This window comes from Perca flavescens, chromosome 14, assembly GCF_004354835.1.
Source record: "Perca flavescens isolate YP-PL-M2 chromosome 14, PFLA_1.0, whole genome shotgun sequence".
In the NCBI taxonomy this organism is placed as follows: Eukaryota; Metazoa; Chordata; class Actinopteri; order Perciformes; family Percidae; genus Perca; species Perca flavescens.
This window is the reverse complement of record NC_041344.1, coordinates 8,437,343-8,450,506: the sequence shown is the minus strand read 5'-3', so window position 1 is coordinate 8,450,506 and position 13,164 is coordinate 8,437,343. Positions and strand designations below refer to the sequence as shown.

The 13,164-nt window shown below is 42.2% G+C and overlaps 1 protein-coding gene across 6 annotated transcripts in view; it reads right to left on the bottom strand.

Moving 5' to 3' along the window:
- Positions 1-620: 620 nt before the first annotated feature.
- Positions 621-13,164, bottom strand: part of LOC114567903 (chromodomain-helicase-DNA-binding protein 4) — a 40,499-nt gene continuing 27,955 nt past the window's right edge. For 3 of the 6 annotated variants that reach the window (XM_028597127.1, XM_028597128.1, XM_028597133.1), the window contains 15 exons: positions 11,769-11,958; positions 10,979-11,068; positions 10,531-10,622; positions 10,281-10,414; positions 9,965-10,109; positions 8,893-9,046; positions 7,971-8,083; positions 7,607-7,853; positions 5,811-5,867; positions 5,501-5,692; positions 5,309-5,417; positions 4,579-4,711; positions 2,933-3,128; positions 1,841-2,016; positions 621-956 (listed from right to left, as the gene is read on the bottom strand). In XM_028597127.1, the coding sequence (XP_028452928.1) occupies positions 942-956; positions 1,841-2,016; positions 2,933-3,128; positions 4,579-4,711; positions 5,309-5,417; positions 5,501-5,692; positions 5,811-5,867; positions 7,607-7,853; positions 7,971-8,083; positions 8,893-9,046; positions 9,965-10,109; positions 10,281-10,414; positions 10,531-10,622; positions 10,979-11,068; positions 11,769-11,958 (2,043 nt within the window). In that variant the 3' untranslated portion in view covers positions 621-941. The remainder of the gene's footprint in view (positions 957-1,840; positions 2,017-2,932; positions 3,129-4,578; positions 4,712-5,308; positions 5,418-5,500; positions 5,693-5,810; positions 5,868-7,606; positions 7,854-7,970; positions 8,084-8,892; positions 9,047-9,964; positions 10,110-10,280; positions 10,415-10,530; positions 10,623-10,978; positions 11,069-11,768; positions 11,959-13,164) is intronic. The other 3 variants (XM_028597129.1, XM_028597130.1, XM_028597132.1) reach the window with 3 other exon arrangements.

Sequence of the window (13,164 nt, the reverse complement as noted above, 5' to 3'; positions counted from 1 at the left end):
TCTGTATAGTTTCGAGGCATTTTTCTGAATGAAAATAGTGCGACTGTAGCCTGTAGATATTAGAAGGTTTGATTATTAAACCAAAAGAGAAATACTGTGAATAGGTGTTGGGATATCAAAGGAAAAGTGACATTTAAAGATTACAAGCAAGGTTATTCTGATTCTGGCCTGGGATTTCAAATAAATTCATGTTTGCAACAGAAAAATGTGGTATTCGTGCCTTGATTTATTCTGAAAAGTTGTTCCATTTTAATGTAAAAGCTCTCTCGACGTTGGTATTGTCATTGTATTGTCTTTATCTGCTAGCTTGGTCCTACCAGACTATTAAGTATTAAAAGGTCCTATGACATGCTGCTTTTTGGATGCTTTTATATAGACCTTAGTGGTCCCCTAATACTGTATCTGAAGTCTCTTTTATATAGACCTTAGTGGTCCCCTAATACTGTATCTGAAGTCTCTTTTATATAGACCTTAGTGGTCCCCTAATACTGTATCTGAAGTCTCTTTTATATAGGCCTTAGTGGTCCCCTAATACTGTATCTGAAGTCTCTTTTATATAGACCTTAGTGGTACCACAGATCCCATCGTAGCACGCCTCCCCCCAACTGACCACAAACAAATTCTTTATTACATTTTTTTATTTAGGTCCCAAAAAACCATCATAATAACATTATATCAATAATATTAATAAAGAAATTGAAAAAAATGGAGGAAAAAAATAAAAAATAAAATAGCTTTTCTGTCCACAGCCTCAAACTTGGGGAAGGGATCCGATGCTCCAGAAAAACTCTGTTTAAAGTCTTTTTAGGGGGGGTGGAGGGGAGTGAACTGGGCGTAGCTTCAAGTTGAGCGCGCTGTCCGTCATTCTGCTGTGCACCAATCAGGAATGTCGAGGTGAGGCAGGGGGGTTGGTTTTCGAGGTAAAAGCGCAGAGCCTCAGTCTACTGCTGCGACATCTGGAGGAGGAGAACAGAAAAAAAAAACTTAGAAAAAAAAGCTTAAAACAATTCACTAGTGCAAAGTTAGCAATAATTAGTTTACTAGCAGTTAATAAAATCGATTGTTTAGACTTTTGTTTAAAATCAGGCAAAAACTACGGGTGGGAAAAATAATCGATTCTTAGATGCATCGCGATTCTCTCTAGAACAAGTCGATGCTCGATTCTGATGAGTTACTGTCTCCAGACAAGTGCAAATCAGAAAACGGAGTGACTGAAAGAGGATGGGATAATTGACAACAACTTAGTTTAGGCAAGAGTGCAGAATTTTTTTTTTTTTAATTTTGTATATATACACACGTGATCTAATGAGACATACATAAAATAATTAGGCAAAACACATAGGCTGTTCATCTAATTTATCACATTACATCTGACCACCTCATGTTTCATGTTCTAAGAAGCCAATTCTCCACCTTTAAACCTGACTGAGCCTCTGACATGGAAGATTACTGGGAGAGAAGGGGACTTTCACAAACATGTTTAAGGCTTAAGCACGGAAGGACTACAAAATAAAAACCTCAGTAGACATAACATTTCATTAAAACTAGTGTGTGACAAATATGTCAAAATCTCAGCTTTGTCTAGCTGCTTTGTCCACAAAGTAACTAGCAAACTGAGTAGCATCTCAGATTTTTATGTATACGGTAGTTTTTTTTTTTTTAAATCACGCATGGAAATGTGCATTTAAAAAAAAATGGTTGCATCGAGATGCATTGATAATCTGTTTGGAATCAAATCGTGAGGTGCCAAGAGAGTCCCACCCGTACCAAAAAGGGTCAATCGTTAACACCCCTAGTAAGTAGCTGTTCCAACGGCTAATTCTCCGGGTGGTTTGGTTACCTGTTGCGTCTGTGACTGTGTCTGTGTCTCGGGCCCTCGACTCGCCAGCCGGCTCAGGATGTTCCTCTCCGACATCTGGAGTCGCACGGCAACCGGCGGTATCCGGGCGATGGTTGCTGGCAGGCGGGTGACATCCGCCTTCATGTCGCTCAGCAGTTCCTCCAACTGCTTCAGCACTGAGAGAGAGAGAGAGAGAGAGAGAGAGAGAGAGAGAGAGAGAGAGAGAGAGAGAGAGAAAATGGTTTTATGTCAGTCCTTTACTTCAGATTCTCTCTCTACACAACGTTTCAATGTTGTCATCTCATTGTGAGGCTTTTTTTTTTAATAAATTCACAATATTTGCAGCAGCGGAAATAAATAACTTCTGAACTTTTTTAAGAACAAGTTCACTCAACAGAACATAAAAACTAGATCAGAAAAAAAGTCTGGTTAAAAATGAATTAAACGTAATAAGTGAGTAGCAGCACTAGTGCACAAGCGAAAGAAGTAATTCACCGATTTTAATGTTCAAATAAAACCAAACCAAGGTAAAAACACAAATAGTCACAGTTTACAACTCCAAATATTCTCATTGTTAGAATATCTCTAAATGCAAATTTGACCCATTTTCAAAACGTTTCTGTATCAGAAATTTGGGTTTCCTTTCAACTAAATTGAAATACTGCAACGGGGATGGTTCCCTACAACGCTCCTCACAGGTAAAATAAATGATCAGTTCACTGCTTTCATTGAATTTGGGCGTTTGATTCAATTATGTAGCATCTAAAAAAAGAACTGATACAAGAACGTTGAAAAAATTGATCAAAATATTGGAGAGAGCTTTTAAAAATGTGGGGAGAAAACAAAAAAAAAGGACAGAAAAATAAATTAAAATAAATAAAAAAAATATATATTCGAAAAAAAGTGACAAAAACATCTGGAAAGCTTACAAAACAAAAAAAAGACGACCAAAACGTTATTTAAAATATTGACCCAGAAAAACAAAAGGTTGCATGGTCGATGGGAAGTCCTGCAGGCCAACATATTTAACCAGTGTTAAACGTGGCGACATGCAGATCATGTGACCTCCGACTCCCTGGCGTGGCGTCTCACCTTTGTGCAGGACGGCGTTGGCCGGTTTGTTCCCGGACATGGACTCCTTGCTGAGGTGCTGGTGGGACTCGGCCAGACACTCCACCTCGCTGAAGCGGGTGTTGAGGGCCATGGAGGGGTGGGAGGGGTCCTCCGACATGTTGAGGTAGGCGGCGCGACGCAGCTGCTCCTCGATCACCAGCGCCTGTTCCAACAGCTGGAGGGGGGGAAGGGGGGGGAAGGGGGGAATTAACTTAAAGAGAACTTGTTCTTATGCTAATTTATTGACTTTCCCATCATCATGGTTGGATTGTAAAGTACCTAACATGTCAGCTGGATTGATTATAGAAATGCTCAACAACTACCTGCTGTCTTTCACTGCTTCCATATCGCTCCTATCTCTAACTGTAAACCTTAATGGTGGGAACAAAACATTTTTTGGTGACGATTTTTTAAATAGATTTTCCCCCCTAGATTAAATTTTTATGGTGACTTCATCATATCCGTTTCCAGCAGAACAGATTGAAAGCAGAAAATCCATGTACTTTTATTTATTTTAATGTTTTTTTAACAAATTAAATAAATGTCAGACTGACGTGCATTTTTTTTTTTAAAAACAATCTTTTTAGAAATGCCTCATGATGTATGTCTCTAGAGTGCACAGAGGTCAGATAAATACATTCTTTTGCAAAACTAAAGTGAAAAGAAATCTAGATGCAAAAGGAGCCGCTGCTGACGCACCAGAGTCCCTTTAAGAAACATACAGTGTAACTACAGTGCTCGTGCAGTTTCTAAATTACAATTTCTGTCCCATTACTGTCATTGATGTATCTGAATACAAAACAAATTAATAATTAACACATACATTCTTAAAATAAAAAGCCTTAAAAATATCAGCTGTAATCAGTGGGGAGCATACAGAGCTGCAACGAAACCTGGACGACCAAAACTAATATTAAAGGACGAAGAGTTTCGGCAGGTTTCCCAGAGTCAAATCTTTTCAAGATGATTTTTTGGGGCATTTTAGGCCTTTGTCTCTATATATAGGACAGAAGACATGAAAGGGGAGCGAGATGGGGGAATGACATGCAGCAAAGGGCCGCAGGTCGGAGTTGAACCTGCGGCCGCTGCGTCGAGGAGTAAACCTCTATATATGGGTGCCTGCACTACCAACTGAGCTACCCGGGCGCCCTCTTAGTCAAATTTAAGACTTAAGACCTTTATAAATGAAATTTAAGACCTTTATCACAATATCAACTGAGCCCTAAATTCAGTTTTTTCAAGCCAAGTATCGCTAAACTTGCACTTCCCCATAGCTGAATAATAATAAAATAACAAAAAAAATGTATGTCTGTGGTACAATCTGAAAGAGAAACGAAAGCTGAATGGCTGCATAATAAGTTGCATGATGGTTTCATTTGTAGTCGTAATATAGCGAAATTATATTTGGACGAGTGAAAGAAAGAACTACAAACCAAGGAATTATAAAAAAAAAAAAAAAAAAAAAAAACACCATAAGGAGGTAGTAGCCGGGCATGGACGTAGGACAATTAGGACCTGGTTAATATGATGTAAGACCTCCAACACAATACTTTAAGACGCACGGAAACCCCGTTTCAAGCCCAACGATCGTTTTCCTCTCTCCATCTACAGGAAGTGAAAGCTACCTTAAATCTCCGGGCGAGGAACTTGTTCTTGATTTCCAGGAAGTTGCCGCGGTTCATCTCGCCCTTGAAAGGCTCGTTGAGGATGGCGAACTTGACGTCGTTCTGGATGTCCTGCCAGCGAGCGTAACCGTGTCTGGGAGGGAGTGGCGGTCAAGGGGAACAACTACATCTCTTCATCTCCAGACAACAATCCCCTCCTCTTCCCCCCATTACATCCTGTAACAATTATTACATAACTGTCTAAAGTCTTAAAGGCGTATGACTGGTACTTGTTGGTTTTTGTTTAGATATGCCATATTGTAATTATATAAGTGATTATTGGACTATATAACACTTTACTTGAAGGTATCTACATAAGAGTGGCATGACACTCATGAACCCATGACACTGTCATGACACATGAACCCTAACTGTTGGATATATATATTTTTATGATATTAAAGAGGCGTTGTTTACTTCATAGGCTGTGTATCTGTGTTACTACATTATCTGCGTCACATAACCGAAAAGATTTATCCTGGAAGTCGTTAAAAACACTGATTTGTTTGGCTTTTTTAAAAGTAATAAATGAATAAATATTTAAAAATTTTGACTGAAAGACAATAATATTGTTAATTGCAATTATTTTTAAGACAATTAACTGAAATGCAACATTAGGAATGGTTACAGCTCTAGCCCCTCTCCCCCCTTAGCGAGATCTGAGAGCCAATCACAGGTGGGAAAAGGATACTGTATGATGCCAGCCAGCAGCCAGTAGTCATGGCGGCGGTGCCAGATCTCGTTGGTTTTCTTGGTGACGGTGGCGGCGCGCTCTTCGTTCTGCCACAAAGAGTGAAGCTCTGAGAGAAGAAAGATGCAAATTAGGAAAATGACAACAACAACAACTTTTAAGCTATTTGTGTCTCCGTCTGTGTTTGCGTACCTGTGAATCCTCCGTCAGCGATGTTGAACATGAACCTGGTCTTGGCCTTCTTCTTCTCCTCGCTGGCGGCTCCAGCGGCGGCGGCGGCGGTGGCCGCGGCGGCTGAGGCTCCGCCCTCCTTGCTGCCGTCTCCGTTCTGCAGTTTGGTGGCTTCCTCCGGCTTCTGAGGCTCCTTCTCCTCCTTCAGATCTGCTGCGGGAGAGCAAAAAGGAGACATGGTTAACGACCAATTTCATGAGAAACAGAGAAAAAAACCCCATCATATTCCCGTTTATTAAACTGTCCGGTGTGAAATATTAAAAAAAGAAACCTCTCTTTTCATCTGCAGGAGAAGTGGCGTCCATCTTTTCTTCTCTCTTTTCTTCTGCTGCAAAACAAATAAAACCATTAAAAGGAGAAAGCAGAGACAGCCGTGACTTTAAAGATCACAACAGGCCGAGGAATGACACGTTGTCACACTATGAACCGCGACTTCTGGAGATTATTACAGTCACACACGGTCAAGTTTCTATCTGAGAGCAGATCTAAACTACAGAATCGATTCTAGCTACAAAATCAGCCACAGCTGGGCCTCAATCAGAAGACGTGAATCCGTACAAAATGTGCGAAAGAGAAAGCGAGTACAATGTAAAAGCAACAATTACGAAACTCGAAAAGTGAGATGCATTTCTGTTAAAGGGGGGAATTTATGGAGGACTTAATTTAAGCACAATTCTGAGATTTAACAAAATTTACAATACAATCAATGTATAAAATGTAAATCATAAATATTGGATTGATTGGTTGAAGCCGGCTAACCAGGCCAAGCCGACTAGCGTGCAACAGCTGACAGACAACTAGTCAGTGCTAAATCTCGCGCTGCAGAATTTATGTTCTGCGTGTGCGAGTAGTCAACATGACCAACCAAATGTTGCACACCGGCGAGAAAGCCCTGTACCGAACGGCATCAGAGCACGGAGGGGGGGTACTTAGATGGAGCGCAGAGTAGGGCTGCTCGATTATGGAAAAAAAATATGACCATCATTTCAGTCAATATTGAAATCACCATAATTTAACACGATTACTCGTTGACTTCTGGAAAGATGTAATTATTGAACTAAAAAAACAGTTAAAATGTTAAATAAATCAACAGTAAAAAAAAAAAAAAAAAAAAAAAACACATAAAACTGTGAAATTTGCCTCAATACTTGTCCTATTTATACTATTTTTTTTTCCATTCAGAACACGAGAAAATAAGAGTGTACTTGCAAAACTTAATGAGCTAAATAATTGTTTTTCTCGATTATTCCGTTTTTGTGATCATTGAGAGCCGAAATCATAATCACGATTCAATTTCGATTAATTGCACAGCCCTAGCGCAGAGGGAATCTTTCGCTCCGGTACCGCTCACAGCAGAAGTTTCTCCCTCCCGTCATGCCGCCAGCGGAGAAAGGGCGGGCGCTGCTCATCTAATGAATACAAAATGATAAAACGCAGCTCTTTCTGGAGCGAGAGGTGAGCGATTTGAGTAGAGCGAGGTGAAATCTGGGGTGAGCGCGGAGTGATATTTAGCGGAAAGGAACGAACACATCCGTGAGCTAGGAGCAGAAGTTCTCACCGATCCACTGCGCTCACATGCTCTGTCCTGCAACCGCATTCTTTGTTTTAATAAAAACTGTGTTTGTGTATATTTTTTTTTGTACTATTAATTCCATCTTTTTATGACCAAATAAAACCAAAACAGATCACGTTTACAAGCTGTGCACCTTGAGCAAGTTGATAAACTGTAGGGCTGTGCTCGATGGAAGAAATTCTTAGTCGACTAACACTCAACACAATTGTATCGACTAATCGATAAGTTGATTTAATCGACAGATCTGTAAATCGGAGTTTCTCCGCAAAGGGTCATGCAAAAGCACCACTTTAATTCTTGTGTTTACCAGAGATGTGCTCGTACGTTTCTTGGAAATGAGTCATTCAGCATGAAAAAAAAGCATCAAACATGACTAATCGACTAAAGAAATCTAAGTTTACTAAGACCAAAACAACCAATTAGTCGATTAATCGACTAAGAGGGAGCAGCCCTAGTAAACTGCATGTGATAAAGAGGAGGAGGAAGAGTTTTACCTTTGACTTCAGCGTCCTCCGGTTTGACCTCGGGCCCCTCCGTCTTGGCCTCCGGAGGCAACTTGGTCTCCTCTCCTTCCTCTGGACTCTTCTTCTCGGCCTTGGCGTCCTTCTCGGCCTCCTTCTCTTTGACGCCCTCCGCTTCTCCGTTGCTGGGTTTGTCCGTCTCCATCGGCTCCTCGCCGTTCTTCTTGCTCTCCGCCTCGGCTGGCGGACTCTTCTCGTCGTCGTCCGGGATGGCGATCACCTGGAGGAGACGCGGGGGGAGACTTTGTGACACATCTTGGAAAAAACACAAATATGTTCCAGAATCCAAAAGAGCCGACGTTTTGGTCCCGTCGCTCGAGCGCATTGGCGCCTTTACCTCATCGGTGGCCTTCGCGGGCTCTTTGCCGTTCTTCTCCGCCTCGCCCTCGTTCTTCACCTCCTTATCTGTGTCCTTCGCTGCCTCCTCGGTCTTTGAGGAGGAGTCGTCAACTACAAAGACAAAAACAGGTTCACCCATTATTAGAGTATATCTTTCAATCAATATATCTTTTTTTTTTACCGTCATCGCGATATGAACTGGTGCAATTAACACATCGTGAAAGGCTGCGATCGTGAAAAACACTCAAAATATCAGTAGAAAACTGCACTTTAAAATGTGGTCTTTTTTCTAGTGCTGCCTTTTATATTCAAATCAATGTTCACATTTGTATAAAAGAAAAGTAATAAAAGAATGATGGGAATTATTTCCTTTCATCGGTTTTGAATTCAACAATCGATTTGTTGTATTTCAGCAGAACTCTGAAAGCAGCAGAAATGCAGAACAGAGTAGTCTTCATCATCTGTTTATTTATCGCAAGTACGATATAACATTATCACCATATTCAACAACGTGGCTTGTGTGAAGAGCGGTTGCCCCATAACCACAAGTTCGGGGGTTCAATCCCAGGCTCCTCCGGCCACATGTCGTGGTGTACCGGAGCTGAACTCGGAACCCCATGTTGCTCCCCAGATGCTGTATAAACAGCTGGCCACTGTTCCTAATACTTGTGCTAAGAATGCAGAAATAAAATTTCGCTATATTGTACTGTGTTTATGTGACTATTAAGAATACATTTTGTTTATCGCATATTGTCCTCATAACGTACAGCCCTACTCATTATGTTGTTTTAAATTAAAACTTAAACCAGTAAATATAGTATATAGAGTGTGTGTGGTTTCACCTGTACAGGGGGAGAGAGAGAGAGAGAGAGAGAGAGAGAGAGAGAGAGAGAGAGAGAGAGAGAGAGAGAGAGAGGTACCTGGAGCGGGTGTGTTGGGCTGCGTGTCGGCGGGGGTGCCGGTGGACGGGGTTTTCCCGGGCGAGTCTGGCTGAGCCGCGGCCTTCTTGCTCTCCTCCAGCTCGGCCATCCAGGGCATCGACCACTGACCATTCACGTGCTCAAACTCCTGAACCTGGAGGACGTGAAGAGCACACGGTCGGCATGACGACGACTCACCTCGCACACCCATCAAACTCAGAACAAGACGTCACCTAGGACGTGCAGCACTTGGGCTGCATATAGTGTTTGGTTCCATTAGCAGTAAGTTTCTTATATAGTTTAAGAATCAATTAAATGTTAGAACATACAAACACAGAAAACCTAAAGATGCCAATACCAGTTTACCAGCTTTTACTTCAATTGCTTGTTTGGCCACCAATTCTTTTTTTGTTCTCTCTCTTGTACCTAAACTGCAAATCAATTTAAAATAAGATAGAAGGTAAGCCTTTATTGATCCCCAGAGGGAAAAGTCAGGTGCTGCTGCAGCAGCACAATGAGTTAATGAAATAAATACAGATAAACAGAAGAATAAAACATAAGAATGAAAACAACCTTTTTAGAGCTGCTTTTAATGTTTGATTCATGTGTGTGTATTTTAGTGTGTAGATTTCTTCTTCTAGAAAGCGCTATACCAATAAAATGCATTATTATTATTTAAGAGGTGTACACAACCAGTATAAGAGTAGAAGTATGTGTTATATAAAGTTAAGCATTTTTATTTTATGAGATTAGAAGCGACTCAACATTGGCCTTTTCTGATTTTTGCTGATCAAATCTTTATCAAATCACCAATTACTTGTTCAAAAATGGTGGGAGATTCATTTTTGTGGCTAGTTAGGAAGAACAAAACTGGACTTGGTGAACACCATCTGAGCTGAAACCGTTTCTAAAAAGTTGCAAAGTGTTTTCTTCACATCTTGTTGTTACAGACGATGTCCAGCTGCTTTATTCGGTCTTTTTGCTGTCGTCGTTTTCTCTCTTATTCTAACAACTTAAGTCAAACAGAGTATAATAATAAAAAAAAAAAAAAAGGCAAATCTGCGTTTGTTACCTTCTTGCGAATAAGTGACATAACGCCGATACGGGTAAGGACGTGTTGCCGCGACAACCCTTCTCTAGGGACGCCGTCGGCGAAGGTCTCGGCCCCGTCGGCTCCGGGCTCACAGAGGTGACGCATGAACAGAGAGACGTACGCCCTGAGGGGACAGAGAGGAGAAAGGGTCCCAATAAATATAAAGTCACATATTTTAGTCAACTTCAAACCTTGAATTAGTACGTTAAAGTCTCTGGAGGGACATTTAAAACTGCTTATTTACAGAGTTAGACGGTTCATATTTTTGTCAGGAGGCATTGTGGCGTTTTCTTACTTGAACTCTTTCTCAGATTTCCCTCGCAGGTCTCGGACCAGCCACTGGGTGGTGAAAGCATCCTGGGGAGGCATCCCATAACGCATCACTGCATTCAGGAAGGCCTTCCTCTGCCGAGAGTTGAAACCCAACACCTGGGGGAGGAAAGGAAAGGAAAGCAGATCGGGCTTTATTTCTCGAAAACCAAAACGCCGCCATACTTCTGCACCGTGGGAATCCACCGCAAAAACAAAGTCCTGCAGCCGCTCACCTCGATGTTGCCTCCCACTCTGGCCAGCAGGGGGGGCAGCGGTTTGTCTTTGTCGTTCCTCAGGCCCTTCCTGTTCGGCCGGCGAGAGTTGGCTGCGGAGAGGAAAACAGATGTGGCGATTATACAGACAGGCGGGAGTGCGGCATCAATTATATTTCTAACTCTTGTATATAAACGTGCGACACATCTGGTCCCCCTTTCTTTTACTGTTTGTGCGTTTATTGTACTTGCTGTTTATAAAAAGGTGTTTTATGTTTTAGGAGCGTCCGAAGATGAGTGAGGGACAATAAGTTCCCTGATGGTAGTCTGTCTATACACAGGTGCGTCTAACTGTCGCTGGGATACATTCAGACACTGATATTACACTTTTCCAAACATTAGCTTATAACGTCAATATTGTTCAAGGTTCTTTAACTCTAGACAGACAAACACAGATAATAGCTCTTACCTTCTGTCCGCTCATCAAAGTCCTCGTCTCCCTCCTCAGACGCCACCGAGTAATCTGATTGGCCGTCAGACTGGTCATCCTGCCAATCGGCTGTGAGACGAAAAAAAAAGAGATTGTTTTGATCCACTGTCCAATCAGACACCAAGACTACTGAACTATATTCATGATTAAAGGGACCAGTATGCTTTACCAGAAGTGCTTCTTGTACGATCAAACAGCCCCCCCCACCCCCCCTTTTAACCATTGTGTTTAATCCAGCTACTCGCTAGCGGAAGGCTAACATTACCGCCCTGACGAGTGTAGTGTTAGCTAGCGTCACGGGCAGCGATGCTTCCGTTTGGGAGCATCAGAGAGAAGCGCAAGTTTATCAGTGGCACCGAAATCCGCGTTGCTATTCGGTCCGGTAGATACCGGTCGTTAAGGCACCGGTGCCGTATTAGCACCGGGTCTCGGTACCTAACCCTAATCTTCGTACAAACTAGTTTTAGAGTATAACCCGACCCTGATATCAACAGAGCTCCAGGGCTCCGTACGGCATTTCAGGCACCGAATGCCTGGTCGACTCCTTTACTTATTTGTTAATTGGATATTCTCAGATTTAAAAGTTTAGACCGTTACGTCTAGCTTTGATTTTTATCGAGTGTCAAAATAGTTGCCGCTTGTTTTTAATAGTCGAAAACGAAATCGATTAATCGGTTTATCTTTGGAGCTCCACTTGTGACAAAGCATTGTGAAATCACTTTTGTTTAAAAAATCTGAATGCTACTAGTAAAAAAAAGCTAAAGATTACCTCTGTCCTTACCTCTGTCTTCCTGAGAGCCGTCGTTGTAGTTGACCTGCTTGCGGATACGTTTGCCTTTGCCCAGGTTGCGGGCCAGATCCTCCTGCTGCTGCTCGTAGTGGTGACGCAGCAGCTTCTCCCAGTAGTCCGGATCCACGCTCTCCTCCTGCTTGATGATCTCCCGCTGCACCTCCTCCTCCTGAGCGACAGGAAGAAACGATGCAGAAACACGGAAAGGGTTGGAGCAGGTAACAAAGGACCAGAGGGCACAACTGGGATCAAGCAACACTTACATTACATTAACCCTTTCAACTCCGCACATCTTGAACCTTTGCGTGTTGGGAGGTCATTTCTCTGGAGTATTATCAAAATGCTTCATATCCCTAAAATCAGTACAACCTAAGCTAGAAAAGGTTCGGTAAGTCAATAAACCTTTCTAATTATTAGGAAGTATTGAATTTGTGTCATAACTTTTAAATGGGACACATGTTCAGCAAATTTTACTAAATAAAAAACATATTGATCCAAAAGATTTTTAAATGAAGAAACACTGTTTTGGCTTTTATTTTAGATGTTTTTTTTTCTCTTTCAGGATCATGTAAACAATGATTTCCCGCGGCCATTACTGGGGAACTACTCTGTGGCCACCGCTAGTTATCATTACGTTTTAGACCGAACGTCACGTAACGTGCCGCGTCATCATGATTAGGATTCAGCACCGAGAACCAGTTCCATTTTGGAATCGATTCAAAACCAAAATTCTAAATTTAACACGCGCAAGTTTTGGTTTCCGTAGCAGCCGCCGTACTTCCAGGCGCTTGTCGCGTTGCAGCCATGGAGCACAGTAAGCGGCGCTGTAAAGTGTGGCTTTATTTTACATTGAAAAGTCCGGTAAAACTGGACATTTTCCCCTTATATGTGGAATAAGCACGTGACCCGTTTCAACTCAACCCCTCAAAGAATCTGAACAAATAAGAACAGGAATCGAAAGGAAGAATCGTAACCATAATTGGGCAAACAGACGGCCAACACTAATCACGATTGTACAACGTAATGACAGGAAAGACAGAAGCCTTAAGCGAGCGGTATACTCGCCATTCCCGACCTGTTGCACGACTGTGTGACGTCATGGGAGCGCCCTAACTATTTACTCCCGCGCGTGGTGGTCGCGACACTAGTTGCAGTCTTCTCCTGAACAGAGGTGGCGCTAATGAGGAAAGGCTACCGACTATTTCTATGGACTAGAAGAAGAAGGAAAAAGGTAAACAACGGCAGAACTGGCAGCAGCATTGAACTCATCGTAACCCAGCAAGTTTACAAGAGAGACTTGCAGTCACTCTCAGAGTCCTGGCATCCGGGTGCCCTCGAACTCGTCCATGCTTCCCTGTTTCCGCTTTGTCGTTAG